Source organism: Lynx canadensis, chromosome B2, assembly GCF_007474595.2.
Source record: "Lynx canadensis isolate LIC74 chromosome B2, mLynCan4.pri.v2, whole genome shotgun sequence".
Classification (NCBI taxonomy): Eukaryota; Metazoa; Chordata; class Mammalia; order Carnivora; family Felidae; genus Lynx; species Lynx canadensis.
In genome coordinates, this window is record NC_044307.1 from 135,443,709 (window position 1) to 135,458,217 (window position 14,509).

Here is a 14,509-nt window from a genome sequence, read left to right on the forward strand (position 1 = left end):
GATGGGAGATAGGAATCAAGCTTAATATAGACTGTTTCCCCCAGTATCTTGTTCTACAAATATTATGGTCTACACTATGCATGCACTTGGAAACTGTAAGCGCAGAATTCAAAGTGGCTCCAAGTGATGTGACTTGCCTGAAAGGCAAATATAAATTCTCTTTGGAGAAAAGTATTCTCGATTCAGGTACCTTAGGAGTCCCAAATTATGTATTCCCAATTAAAAAAAAATAATAATTGGAAACATACAAGGAAAGAAGCCACTATGCCCAAGAGGTAGCAGGAAAAAAACATGAAGATTCAAATTCTTAAGAAATTAAAATATTGGAATTGTCAAAAACACATTATAAAGTAACCATGTCGGGGCGCCTGGGTGACTCAGTCACTTAAGCGTCTGACTCTGGCTCAGGTCATGGTCTCACGGTTCATGGGTTTGAGCCCCGCATCGGGCTCTGTGCTTACAGCTCAGAGCCCAAAGCCTGCTTCAGTTCCTGTGTCTCTCCCTCTCTGTCTCTCTCTATCTCTATCTCTCTCTCTCTCTCTCAAAAACAAATAACATTTAAAAAAATTAAAGTAACCATGCAAATAAAACAGAGTGGAAATAAATGATCAAAGAAATAAAGGGAATAAAAAATAACCATGTGAACTTGAAAAAGAATCAAACAGAGCTTGTAAAAATGAATCACTGAAATTAAAAATTCAGTGGGTGGAAAAAAATACAGTGGATGGGTTAAATAGCAGATTTGGCCTATATGAAGAAATAATGGGTGCCCTGGAATACACATCTGAAGAAATTATTCAGAATGTACCATACGGAAAATATAAAAGTTAAGACACAAAGAACAGAATAAGGAGGTCTAAAAAAACTGACTGAGGTGGCAAAAGAATAGAATGAACAGGGGAGAGGCAATAGAAAATGGCAGAGAAGTTTCCAGAATAGTGAAAAATATCTGAAGCCATCAGACATAATATACAAGACAAGGCATAATAACCATGAGACAAATGATATACTAAGAAAGCTAAATACATCTGTACCTAGATATATCATAGTGAAATTCTATCACACCAAAGAAAAAACAAAACTCTTAAAAGCAGCCAGAGAACTTTCAAGAACTGCTGCTGGAGCAAGTGGATGTCCTTAAGAAAAAAAACCCCAAAAACTCAACCTACATATTACTTCTTACTCAAAATTAACTCAAAATGGATCACAGACTTAAATGTAAGACTCTGAAACTTTTAGGAAAAAAATAGGAGGAAAACCTCAGGATCTTGGGCTAGAAAAAGAATCTTACTCTTGACGCCAAAAGCATAGTCCATTAAAGAAAAAATTGATGCACTAAACTTAAATAAAATTAAAATCTTTTGCTCTGCAAAGACCCTGTAACAGGATGAAGAGACAAGCACATAAGCTACACACTGGGAGATTATTTGCAAACAATATATCCAAAAAGAACTAATATCTAGAATATATAAAGGATTCTCGGGGAACCTGGGTGGCTCAGTTGGTTAGGTTACCAACTCTTGGATTTCAGCTGTCATGATCTCAGGGTTGTGAGATCAAGCCTCATGTCAGACTCTGCAATGAGCATGGAGCCTGCTTAAGATTCTCTCTCTCCCTCTCCCTCTGCCCTTCCTCCCCTGCTCATGTTCTTGTTCTCTGTCTCTCTTTACATATATATAAAGAACTCTCAAAACTCAAAAGTAAAAAAAAAAAAAAAAAAAAGGAAATCCAATTAGAAATAGGCAAAGAACATGAAGAGATATTTCACCAGGATATGAAGATAGAAAAACGAGTACATGAAAAGATATCCAACATCATTAGCAATCAGAGTAACAGAATGAAACCCACAATCAGATATCACTATACATCTATCAGAAGGCCAAAATTGGGGCACCTGGGTCGTTCAGTTGGTTGAGCATCTGGCTCTTGATTTGGGCTCAGGTCCTGATCTCAGGGTCGTGGGATCGACCACCGTGTCAAGCACCATGCTGAGTGTGAAGCCTGCTTGAGATTCTTTCTCTGTTTCCCTCTGCCCCTTGTCCACTCATGTACTCGCACGTGCTCACTCTCTCTCTAAAATAAAAAAAAATTTTTTTTAAATAAAATAATCTGACTACATGTTGTTTCAAAGACACACTAAAACATAAGGTGTAAGATAAAATCAAAAGGATAATAAAAACTCTACCATATATTACGAACAACTTCAAGTCAATAAATTGAAAACTTCAAAGAAAATAACAAATTCCTAGAAAAATGTAGTAATAAAAATAAGCACTTGCAAGAAACCGAAAGGCTAGTAATTCCATAATCATTGAAATCTCAATCAGTAGTGAAGGACTTTTTCCACAAAGGAAATACAAAGTTCAGATAACATCATAGGCAAGCTCTACCCAATTTTCAAGGAATGGATAATTTCAATCTTTTTCTTCTCTTTGAAGACAATAAGAAAAGAGAGAGAGAACACTCACTAACTTATTCCATAAGCTGGACGTCAAAGTCAGACAAGAGCAATACAAAAAAAGAAAATTAGAGGCCAACTTCATCACTATACTAGAAATTTTATTTTTTTTATGTTTTTATTTATTTATTTTGAGAGAGAGACAGAAAGAGAGAGCAGGAGGGTAGAGAGAGGGGGAGAGAGAGAGAATCCCAAGCAGGCTCCACACTGTTAGCATGAGCCCACTGCTGGGCTTGAACTCATGAAGCATGAGATCATGACCTGAACCAAAATCAAGAGACTGTCACTCAATTGACTGAGCCTCCTGGGCCCCCCTGTACTAGAAATTTTAGCCAGCAAACACTGAAAGAACATCACTACTACAAATAAGTATACAGCAGGGGTGCCTGGGGGGCTCAGTCGGTTGGGCGGCTGACTTCAGCTCAGGTCATATCTCGCGGTCTGTGGGTTGGAGCCCCACGTAGGGCTCTGTGCTGGTAGCTGAGCCTAGAGCCCGCTTCTGATTCTTTGTCTCCCTCTCTCTCTGCCCCTCCCCTGCTTACTCTCTCTCTCTCTCTCAAATAATAAACATTAAAAAAAAATTAAAAAAAATAAAAGTATACAGTAAAACCTTAGTTTGCAAGCATAATTCATTCTGGAGACATGCTTATAATCCCAAGCACTTGTTTACCAAAGAGAATTCAAGAACCATTGGTTCAGTTGTGATCACGTGACATTAGGCATCACATACTGCTGGTATTGCAAGACATCGCTCGTTTATCAAGTTAGAATTAAAAATGTTTGCTCGTCTTGCAGAACACTCGCTGAACAAATTACTTGCAATCCAAGGTTTTCCGGTATACATATTTTTAAAAATAATTTTAAAAATAGGAACGGGGAAAGAAAATACAATGTATTTGCAGGTAACATTATTGTCTACATTAAAGACCAAAAACAAAACAAAACAAAACAAAAAAACCCTGGAGATAAGTTTTAAATATAAGGCTTTAGTAAAATGACTGGATAGAAGGGCAGTAATCTAAAACATAACTTGTGTGCTCACTTCAGAAGCACATATACTGGAATTAGAACTATAAAGAGATTAGCACGTCCCCTGCACAAGGGTGACATGAAAATGAGCAGTATTCCATATTTTCCTTTTTGTACTGTAAGTCTAAAATTATATCAAAATTAAAAGTTGAAAGGTACATGTGACCTCTTAGGTCAGGAAACAAATTTATAAAAGAATAGAATCTTACAAAATATATGGAAACTAGGAGTAAATCTAACAAAAGGAGTGCAAAAGCTTTGTAAGGAAAATTCTAAGAGGTTCAAGAACTAACTGAAGAGATAAGCTATTTTATGAATAGGAAAATTCAATATTATGATTGTTGGTTTTTTTCCACAAAAGTTTCCATTGTTCGAATGCAAATGCAATTAAAATCCTAAAAGAATTCTTTGGGAAACCAGGCAAATTGATTCCAAAATTGCACAAAGGGCAGAGGCATTTTTAATAAAACAGGTCGGGGGGGGGGGGCTTGCTTAAATACTTTCTATTGCCATAGAAATATCGATGTGTGGTTTTGGTGGAGGGATAAACAGTAAACCAATGGAAGAGAGAGCCCATGAAACAAAATCCACACATATATGGAAACTTACCTGATAGAAGATCAACAGAGAATATACATGATCTATTCACTAATGTTTTGGACAATTGGCTACATCCATATGTTAAAAAAAAAAAGATTTTTTTTGCCATATCACACCATACACATACACACATACAATGTGGATTAAAGATTTAAATATAAAAAACAAAGCTTTATTTACAACTTTTAGAATATAGGAGAATATCTTTATTAAGGACTTCTTGAACAAAATATAAAAAACACAAAACACACAGAGAAAGGCTAATAAATTTGACATTCAACTCAAAAATTTCTGCCCAAAATATATAACCTAATTCTAATCAAACATTTAGACATAACTTCTAGTTTACGGGAAATAGAGAAGAGTTAGAAGACACCCCAGAATCTGAAACACTCTAAGAAATATTCTGGCCTGAACTCTTCAAAAAGTCAATGTTATTTGAGGTGGGAAGGATGGATAAGAAATTCTTCTAGATTAAGAGAATAAAATGACGAGAACAAGATGTGATGCATGAATGTTGAGTCTGGGATTAAAAACAAATCAATACCTAAAAATGACATTCTTGAGATATTCAGGGAAATTCAAATGTAGACTATATATTATTTATTCTGGGATTATTGTTACTTTTCTCTGTACACAACATGAGACTCCAACTCATGACCCCAAAATCAAGAGTCTCACGCTCCATAGACTGGGTCAGTCAAGTTCCCTTATTGTTAATTTTCTTAAATGTGATAATAATATCGTGGTTATATAGGACACTTGCTTTTTAAGAAATGCATGGTGAAATACTGAAAGGTTAAAGCTCATCATGTTTTCAATTTACTTTCAAATTGGATCAACAAGTTGTTATTAATTGTTAAATCTGGATGGAAGGTTTATAGATGTTCATTGTTTTTGTGTTTATATGAAAAAAATTTTTAAGTCTTTTAAATATTTTTGAGAGATAGTGTGCTAGTGGGGGAGGGGTATATAGAGAGAGAGAGACAGAGGATCCGAAGCAGGCTCTGTGCTGACAGCAGAGATCCTGATGCAGGGCCTGAACTCACAAACCACAAGATCATGACCTGAGCCAAAGTCGGACGCTTAACCGACTGAGCCACCCAGGCACTCCTGAAATTTTTTATATTACAAAGTTGAGGGGACATTTACAACTTGTGCTCTTCCAAGCATATCAATACAAAGGTGAGAAAATACGCCACAAACTGAGAAAAAATGTTTACAACGTCAAATAGTAAAAATGGATTAGTATCCACAATCCATAAGAAAAACTCCTCAAAGAAATCTGTAATAAAAAGACAACTTCACATAAAATGGGCAAAAGACATGTGAAACTTTTCACAGAAAGCAATCAAGAATGACTATAATACATATGAAAAGATACTCAACCTTGTCAGCATTTAGGAAATGCAAATTTAAACACTGAAGATTTCTACTCTGGCCAGAAAGCAGTGACAGGAGCAGAATTTACCTTCCCCATGTTAAACAACTAAAAGCCTGTACAGAAAACATACTACAAAGTTTTTCAGACACTGGACAACAGCCAGTGCAAGACAGTGACTCTTGAGAGAAGAACAAGGCAAGTCCAGTAATTGTCTGAGGTTACCGCACAGTGTCCACACTACAGCGTGGTGATAGGGAGTCTCCATGGGCAGAGAATGCAGGAGAGCCAAGATGAAGTTTGTAGGGCAGAGAATTGGAAAGAGGGGAAACTACAAAGGGAGAGTTCCAGATCTACAGAGGGTTTGCCTGAGTCTTCAGCTGAATACTAATCAGTGTATGTACATGAGGAAACTACCCAAAGGTGGGAAAGAGCCACCAGAAAAGAACAGGCAGCACAATTTGGGAGTTCATATAGGGCTCAAAATAGTTCTTGTTCCCATAGCCAGAGAGGGGAAATCTCATAAAAGACAAAGCATAGTGGAGAGTATTCAGAAGGGTTTACTCCCGTGGTGAGCCAAATTAGCCCTAGCGGCTCATTAAGCTTAAAAGCAAGCTATGAAAGGATCAGACTGTTTCCAAGTAACTTCATTATGTTCCAGAAAAAGCTCAACATATTTAAAGGAATACAAAAACTCTAGTGCACAACAACGTAAAATCCAAAAATTACCAGGGATACAAAGTAAATTACAACGCAATAATGGGTGGGGAAAAAAATCAATAGAAACAGACCAGAAATGATACAGATGATAGAATGGCCAAGTACATTAGAACAGCTATTATTAATGTACTCTGGGTGTTTAAAAAAAAAAAAGGAGGAAAGCATAAGCATGTTAAGGAGAGGCATGGGGGATATAAAAAAGACCCAAACGGAACTTCTAAAATTAAAAATAATGTCTGAGGTGAATACTACACTGGGTGGGATTAAGAGATTAGATAGTTCAGGAGAAAAGATTAATGAACGTGAGGACATAACAATGGAAACTATTCAATACGGAACAGAGAAGAAGACTTAACCCAAATGGAGCATCAGTGTAACGTGCGACAACTTCAAACAGCCTAACATACAAGTAATCGGGAGTCTTAGGAGAGGGCTGAGAGGAGGGGAAACAGCAAAAAGTAACTGAATAAATAATAGCCCCAAATTTTCCAACCTGGTGAAAACCATAAACCCACAGGTAAACAGCCCAAGCAGAAGAATGATGAAAAAACTACACCAAGCACATCATAATCAAATTTCTTAACAGCAGTGAGAAAACCTTAAAAGCAGCCAGAGAAAGAGAACAAGTTACATATATTAGAACAAACATAAGAATAATAGCAGTCTTCTTGCCGGAAGGCACAAGAAGATACCACCAAGCGTCCACTAAATTGACAAAATTGAAAAGTGGGAAACTAAGAAGTGTTGGAGAGAATGCGAAACAAAGGTAAGTCACATAACGCGCGTCGGGGTGTAAGCTGGTTCGGCCACTGTAGAATATAACTTGGCATTATCTTGCAAAGACGAGGATTTCCATACTGCGTGAGCAAGCGATCTCTCTCCTGTATACAGAATGGTCACAGCGGCATTGTTTGCAATAGCAAAAACAAAAACACACAAACCAACCCCAAATGTCCACTAACAGAAGAATGGGTAAATTGTGGTCTATTGATACAACACTATAAAGCAATAAAAATGAATGACTCTGAAAATATACTAAGCTGAAAAAAGCAAGTCACAGAAGTAAACATACATTATGCTATTTATATAAAATTCAAAAACATACAAAACTTAACATTTTATTTACGAATACATCCATATGTTGTAAAACTATAACAAGCAGGAGAATGACAAATAGAAAATTCAGAATAATCATCACTTGAGGAGAGAACACACAGAGGGTTTCTAAAATGCAGGTGATACTCTATTTCTTGAGCTGGCTCATGGGTACACAAATATTTACTATTCTTTATACCTTATATATACACATCTGTGAATTTTTGTAGGTATGAAATACTTCATTTAAAAAAGAGAAGAGTGGAAAATGTGAAAGACTTGAAAAATGAAGACCACTATTTATGTATAACAATAAAATTAGTGTACAAAAGTATACAAAGAAAATGTTCAACTTTTTATTGTCTTTCTGTGCCCTATACAATCAGTATTAATCGAAAAGGGCCATAACCCTAGTGTGAAAAAAAAATAACAAGCAGAGTCTCTGACGCTTTGACACAATATCTGAGTACCTGGTGCTCCAAGTTAGACAACAGTAAATACATTAGCCACCCATGTCTGATTCTCTGTCTTTCATCTGTACTTGGATTTTTCTTTATCTTTGGATTTCCTGGGACTCCTGCTTCGGTCTCTCTTTTTACTCCGTTCTCTTTCGTAGGGGTCTGTTTGGTATTTGGCTTTGTGACTGTTACTGTAGTGGCCGTCCCTTTCTCGAGATCGGCTACGACTTCGGTTTTGAGGTCGGTCTCTCTTTTCACTCTTTTGTTTCTCCCAACAGCTTTCCTCTTCTTCATAGTGACCAAACCCCATTTCCCTGTAGATATCCTGTCAAAGGAATGGAGAGACAGTTACAGGTGAATGAGTAGAAGAATCATCTTGTAGTCACTGTCAATTAATAAAACTCAGCGAGCAGCTATACCAGCTCAGACTGGAACACTACCACTAATGCCAAGAATCTTGTGAATCAGAAAGCAAAAATAATTCACAAAAAGACTTAACCATTTTTCTTATCGATCTCATTGCTTTGTATCTACTATTTCAGCTGAACTAAAGGATCAGATCCAAAACCAAGAATTGAAATCATCCAGCTGAAAACAGAACAAGTCTTTAGAGAAAATCGCGACACCAAGAACTCTGGTTGTGGCTGGTCACCTTTCTACCTCCCCCTTCTTCACTCCCAAGCGATCGGCAATGGAATTCCTAAAATTCCCCTAAAAGCCCAACTTTTACCCCTAAAAGAAGAGATAGCCAGGAGAGGTTTTAGACAAGTCAGTCAGTCCAAAAGGAAAATAGATACTGCATACTTTGGTCTCATTATTTTTCAAGTGTTTATTTTATAACAGCTCCTCTCCAAATCTTCAAATAAATTTTCCTTGTTTACACTACACTGATGTATGTTTTTATTAAGAATCATTTATTTATATATATCTTTAAAATGAGCTAAGAAACAATGGAAAATTCCACTGCCCTTAAGACAGACAATAGAGTAGGTACATTAAATTCCATTCTTAGTAATTAATAGTAGTAATTTCCACATACAGAAGAGGGTTACTTAAAACAATTCTCTTTCTGCTTGTGTTCTACCCCTAATTAAAGTGAGTATCTCAGCAAGTAGCTGAAATCTAAAGAGACCAGAGCCAATGCTCTTTCAAGAGGTAAGTTCATAAAATCCAACTTCCTTAACAGATTTCTCTCAGAGGAAAGGCAAAATCCTAAGGATTGAGCTCCCAAGGGTCCCAACTCTATCACCACAGACATTATAGTAAAGATAAATATCAAGGTTTCAAATCTAGAGTGATGAATACCCATGGTTAAGGACTGGGTTGTAAGCAAAGATTCATAATTATTCCATACACTGTCCACATACTGTACATGACACACGGCATGGAGATTGTCATATGTGAAAACAGATCTAACATGATTGTTATAATCAGTGTTTGTGGAATACAACATTATAAACTGATTCATAATTTCCCACACAATCCCAATAGGTCTTGTCATTCTAAAAGAGTCCCCAAGGTAGAATGCTTATGTGGTTTAACCCTTTACCAACTGTTTTCTAGCAAAACATGACAGCCCCAGATCAAAGAATTTTTTGGTGCTTCCTGTAACATATACAAAATGTAAATATCTATGTATTATCCTGTCTGTACACTTAATTCTTGTATTGGCTGCGACAATCAACTTTTAAGATGGAGAGACTGCTTAGCTGATGGGTAACTCTTTAAAGTCCTCAGCAATTATACAAATAGGCAATTAAATGCTTTGAGTGTTTAAAATAACAGAGAAAGAGATAAAAGACTACACAGTACTTAATTTTTTGAAAAAATTGAGGAAGCTGAAAATGTGAAATGGACAGAAGCCTTAAAACCTCTCCTACTTGGATGGAGTATGTTCAAAGCTACACAAGCTTTGAAGTCAGGCAGCTCTCGGTTCAAATGGTCTCTGCCATTTAGGAGATGTGTCAAACAAATAATCTTGAGGTTAGATTTATCAGGGGAGGTTTCATAGAGAAGTTAGGACTGGAGATGAACCTCAAAGAGTGAGTGGGTTTGGCTGTGGATTGGCTGCAGGAAGGCTAATGCACAGAGTGGAAGTGAAAACCAAAGAGCAAGGAAGAAATCAGCACTGTGTGCATAAAAGAGAAACTTCAGGTGGCTGGATGAAGTCATATTAGAACAGATCCTTTAAGTATGTATGTGCTAGCACAGTGCTAAGTGCTTTGGGGGCACAATATTACCCTCATTCTAGAAATAAAGAAATTGAGACTCAAGAGATCTATACAGGTTGGAGATTATTATTTAATTGATCAGTAACTTGACATATAAAATTGAAAAGGGGGTGGTACAGAATAATGAAAAAAAAACCTCATACCTGACTGAATCAAAATAATGTTAAAGTTCTAGCTCTCTGATTAAACTCAAAAGGCTCACAGGCCTGTGGGGTCAGGAACTTTATACCTAAAGTGAGAGAAATTAATTCGATGAGCTCTAAGTCTTTCCAGTACAGACTATAAAAAATTATATCATTTTATGGGTGCCTGGGTGGCTCAATCAGTTAAGCGCCCAACTTTGGCTCAGGTCATGATCTCATGGTTCCTTAGTTCGAGCCCTGCATCGGGCTCTCTGCTGTCAGTGCAGAGCCTGCTTTGGATCCTCTGCCCCCTGTCTCTCTGCCCCTCCCCTGCTCTCTCTCTCCAAAAATACATAAACATTCAAAAAAAAAAATCTTAAGAAAACATTCTATCAATTTATACACTTAAGACATAAGACAAATGATTAAACTAGCATGTGGCTAAAAAGGAAAGAAAAAACACCATTAAAAAGTCCTATTTATTTATTTTTTTAAGTGGCCAATTTAAACCTTAACCTATCCAATGATTTCATGTAAAGCAGTCCAAAAAAAATCTAAACTAAGAGCCATGCTTGCTCAGGTCTTTAGGACTCAAAGGTTTAGTTAAATCTAAAACACTAAAATAATACTAAATGATTAAAATGACAGTAAAAATAGAGTCCCAAATTATAAGAATAATAAACACCTTAAAAGCCACAGAGGACTGAGAGCCAGAATGAATACTTCTCAGCAAGGCAAAACCCACAGCCGAGAACTCACTTCCTGGAACCCCAGTAAAGCCCAGACCTCAACAACATAGTAACCACCTTTGGAATAGAGACACGAGGTGAAAAAATTAAACAGAGAAGTTTTCAAATTCAATAGTAAGTCTGTCACTCGACAAAAAACAAAGAACTTCAAGAAATAAGTTAAAACATTCTTAGGGAACTAGGCTTACCAAGCAAAATACCAATAAATAGGAAAATCTGAGCTATACCTGAAAATAATCTAGCATTGAAAATTCCCTTTAGTGATTATATTTTTGAGACTGAACTCAAAAGGATAAAGATCAGAATAATACAAAAAAAATCTGGCCCACTAAAATCTTAAATACAGATGCTATTTAACTGGAAAAAAAATAAGAGAAAATTAGTATAAGAAAAAATAAGAGAAAATTTGATTAGTATACTAAATCAAGTACAAAATCAGGGGTGCCTGGGTGGCTCAGTCACTTAAGTGTCTGACCCTTGATTTCAGCTCACGTCATGGTCTCACATTCGTGAGATAAAGCCTTGTGTTGTGCTCTGCACTGACAGTGTGGAGTCTGTTCTCTTTCCCCCTTTCTCTGCCCCTCCCACGCTCTCTCTCTGTCTCTAAATAAATAAATACACTGAAAAAAAAATAACCAAGTACAAAATACAAAAACATTTGCTTTAATATACTTTGAGGGGAGAAATAAAGTTAGGAGATTATTATTTAGAATTTAACAATTTTATGTTTTTTAACTTTTTTTTTTTTAACGTTTATTTATTTTTGAGACAGAGAGAGACAGAGCATGAACGGGGGAGGGTCAGAGAGAGAGGGAGACACAGGCTCCAGGCTCTGAACTGTCAGCACAGAGCCCGACGTTGGGCTCGAACTCACAGACTGTGAGATCATGACCTGAGCCGAAGTCGGACGCTCAACCGACAGAGCCACCCAGGCGCCCCGAATTTAACAATTTTATAATTACCAATGGACTTAAAACTATTTGAAAGATACTAACAACATTCCCCCCAAAACTACTTGATGCCTTTTACTCCTTGCCAAAAAACAAAAGTATTTGCTGTTATAAAGTTTTAAGTAATCAAAGAGAGGATAAAAACGATTTGCAAAAAGAGGAGGGAATCACAGACTTAATTAAAATGTGGCCAGCTTTTGGATTTTTTGGACCTCTGATGATTCCAAATACACCAAAGTATATCTCAGGCCTGATTTCACTGATTCCAGATGTACAAGTGCAAGATGAGAAACTGCAGCTAAAAGGAACACATGGTGAGTGTGGTGGTAGGAGGAAGCAGGGGTAGAGACCAAGGAGTTTTAGTGGCAAATCCGCTAAATATTCACAGAAACGGGACGCAGCCACCATTTTAAAAGACTGGGGTGGTCTTAGGCTAAACTGATAGAGTAGAGACATTAATAAGAAGACGGAGATGTACCATTAGGTCACACTGGATTATTATACTAGGGGACAAACTATATTAGCATAGCAATAGAATTTAGGAGAGGAAACGGCCAGGAATATATTCTAGATAAGAGCAGCAGCAGAGTGGTTAGGAGTACACGTCCAGATTTACACTGTGCTTCTCTTACTTATCAGTGGTACAAAACCAGGCAAGCCGCTTAACCTCTCCAGTTTTCACTTTCTCTGCTGTGAGATGGGGAAAATCGTACCCACCGCACACTGTAAGCACACAAGATGTTAGCTATTACGGATTCATGTGCCTATTATTTGGAGGACTGAGTAACTGAGTGAAGGTGTAACTTGAAAAGTGAGGGCAGGTCATGAATGATGGCAATCTTTAAACAGCAGAAAGGCTATGGAAAAAGATACACAAGATAATAGCAAGAAGTAGGAATATATGCTATCTAGAATACAGGAAACTAAGAATATATGTAAAATACGTGTCTGCTAAATTTTTAAAAAATGAAGAACAACCCATGAAGCACATTAAATGGTTACCTTGGGGGCAGAAGGGGACAGGGGACAGGGAAGGGGACAGGTTCTCCGTTTGTACCACTTTATAGATTTTACTTTGGAACCATACAAGTGATTTTTAAAACTAAAAAACAAACAAACAAAATTTAAGCAATCCCTAAACATCGAAAAGAAACAAACTGAAATATCAACCTAGTTAATGGCCTTACCACAGAAACTATTCCAAGTGATTTAAAACCCACTAATTTGACTGTAACAGTAAAAGTAATAATACCCAGTGTAGAAAATGTGTGCACCCGCGTTTTCCTTCACTTAATCTCAACAACATACCTATAAGGTAAATATAATCTCAACTTCACAGAGGAGGAAACTGTAGCTCAGAGAGCTCACTAACTTGTGGAGGCCACATCAACGAACAGACGTGCCGAAATGTACACCTAGTTTTTCCGAAGCCAATCCCTTACTTTGCCAACCATACACATCTCTCCTCTGCATTTTTGCTTGACCTTCTTACCATCTTGAATTTTCTCCCTTCTCACCTTTGCCTACTAAAATCTCTGCATCAACCAGGGCCTGGCTGAGAAGTCCTCACGTGGTTAATTATGAGTGCTGTTTTTATTTCAGATACACAATATAGAAACACATAAATGGGGGCGCCTGGGTGGCGCAGTCGGTTAAGCGTCCGACTTCAGCCAGGTCACGATCTCACGGTCCGTGAGTTCGAGCCCCGCGTCAGGCTCTGGGCTGACGGCTCAGAGCCTGGAGCCTGTTTCCGATTCTGTGTCTCCCTCTCTCTCTGCCCCTCCCCCGTTCATGCTCTGTCTCTCTCTGTCCCAAAAATAAATAAACGTTGAAAAAAAAAATTAAAAAAAAAAAAGAAACACATAAATGTTCCACAGGCCTGAAAACCTCAACAGCTACCGGTACTATACGTAACACTTGGTAATAAATGAAAATGGTAAATGAGCACTTTTTCAGCATAACCACACCGATGGGAATTAGTGTCCACATGCATGGAAATCACACTTGTTTTGCAATATGGAACTAAATGATATACTAAGCTACTTTGAAAACAACCTTTTATCATTTGTGATATATGTTCTTGACAATTAAAGTTCATTAACCCCAATGAAACCATTGGGGTTAGAACATATGCGCCCTGTCCAGATCTATATGCTTAGTCCCTAACTTATGCCGCTAAGATGTAATGTACAGAGGGATAAAACGGTTACCCCCCTGCAGCTAAGGCCGGACACTCGAAGTACCTGATTAGTATTTTTGATCGGCATATAGTCCTCATCTTCTTTTTCTTCAGAGCAGTGACGAGTTTTCTTCTTGTGTTTCTTACTTGTGTGGGAGTGACTTGATTTCGGATCCTCTGCTTGCTCATCTAGTACAAGATCGTATTTCGCACTGCAGCAGCTAGTTAAGGACAGACGTGAGAACTGACACTGACAACACATCAAAACGTAAGAATCTGGTAAACAAAGGAGGCCATGAGGCTAAAGGCAACTTTTTAAAGCAAGAAGCATCTCACAAGCATAAAGTTTATTTCTAATACAAAACTAACTCCTATTTTCTTAAGGGAATTTTTTTTTTTATTTTTTTTTATTTTTGGGACAGAGAGAGACAGAGCATGAACGGGGGAGGGGCAGAGAGAGAGGGAGACACAGAATCGGAAACAGGCTCCAGGCTCTGAGCCATCAGCCCAGAGCCTGACGCGGGGCTCGAACTCCCG

At 37.5% G+C, this 14,509-nt stretch overlaps 1 protein-coding gene and 1 non-coding gene across 2 annotated transcripts in view; one reads left to right on the forward strand and one right to left on the reverse strand.

Moving 5' to 3' along the window:
• The first annotated feature begins 3,492 nt into the window (after nt 1-3,492).
• LOC115515115 lies at nt 3,493-3,594 on the forward strand. The gene has a single exon (XR_003969176.1). It is a non-coding gene; the product is annotated as a U6 spliceosomal RNA (small nuclear RNA).
• Nucleotides 3,595-7,251: 3,657 nt separating this feature from the next.
• The window catches only part of PPIL4 (peptidylprolyl isomerase like 4), a 34,400-nt gene continuing 27,142 nt past the window's right edge, over nt 7,252-14,509 (reverse strand). The window contains exons 12-13 of the mRNA XM_030316567.2: nt 14,037-14,184; nt 7,252-8,066 (exon numbers count right to left, since the gene is read on the reverse strand). Coding sequence (XP_030172427.1) covers nt 7,815-8,066; nt 14,037-14,184 — 400 coding nt within the window. The 3' untranslated portion in view covers nt 7,252-7,814. The remainder of the gene's footprint in view (nt 8,067-14,036; nt 14,185-14,509) is intronic.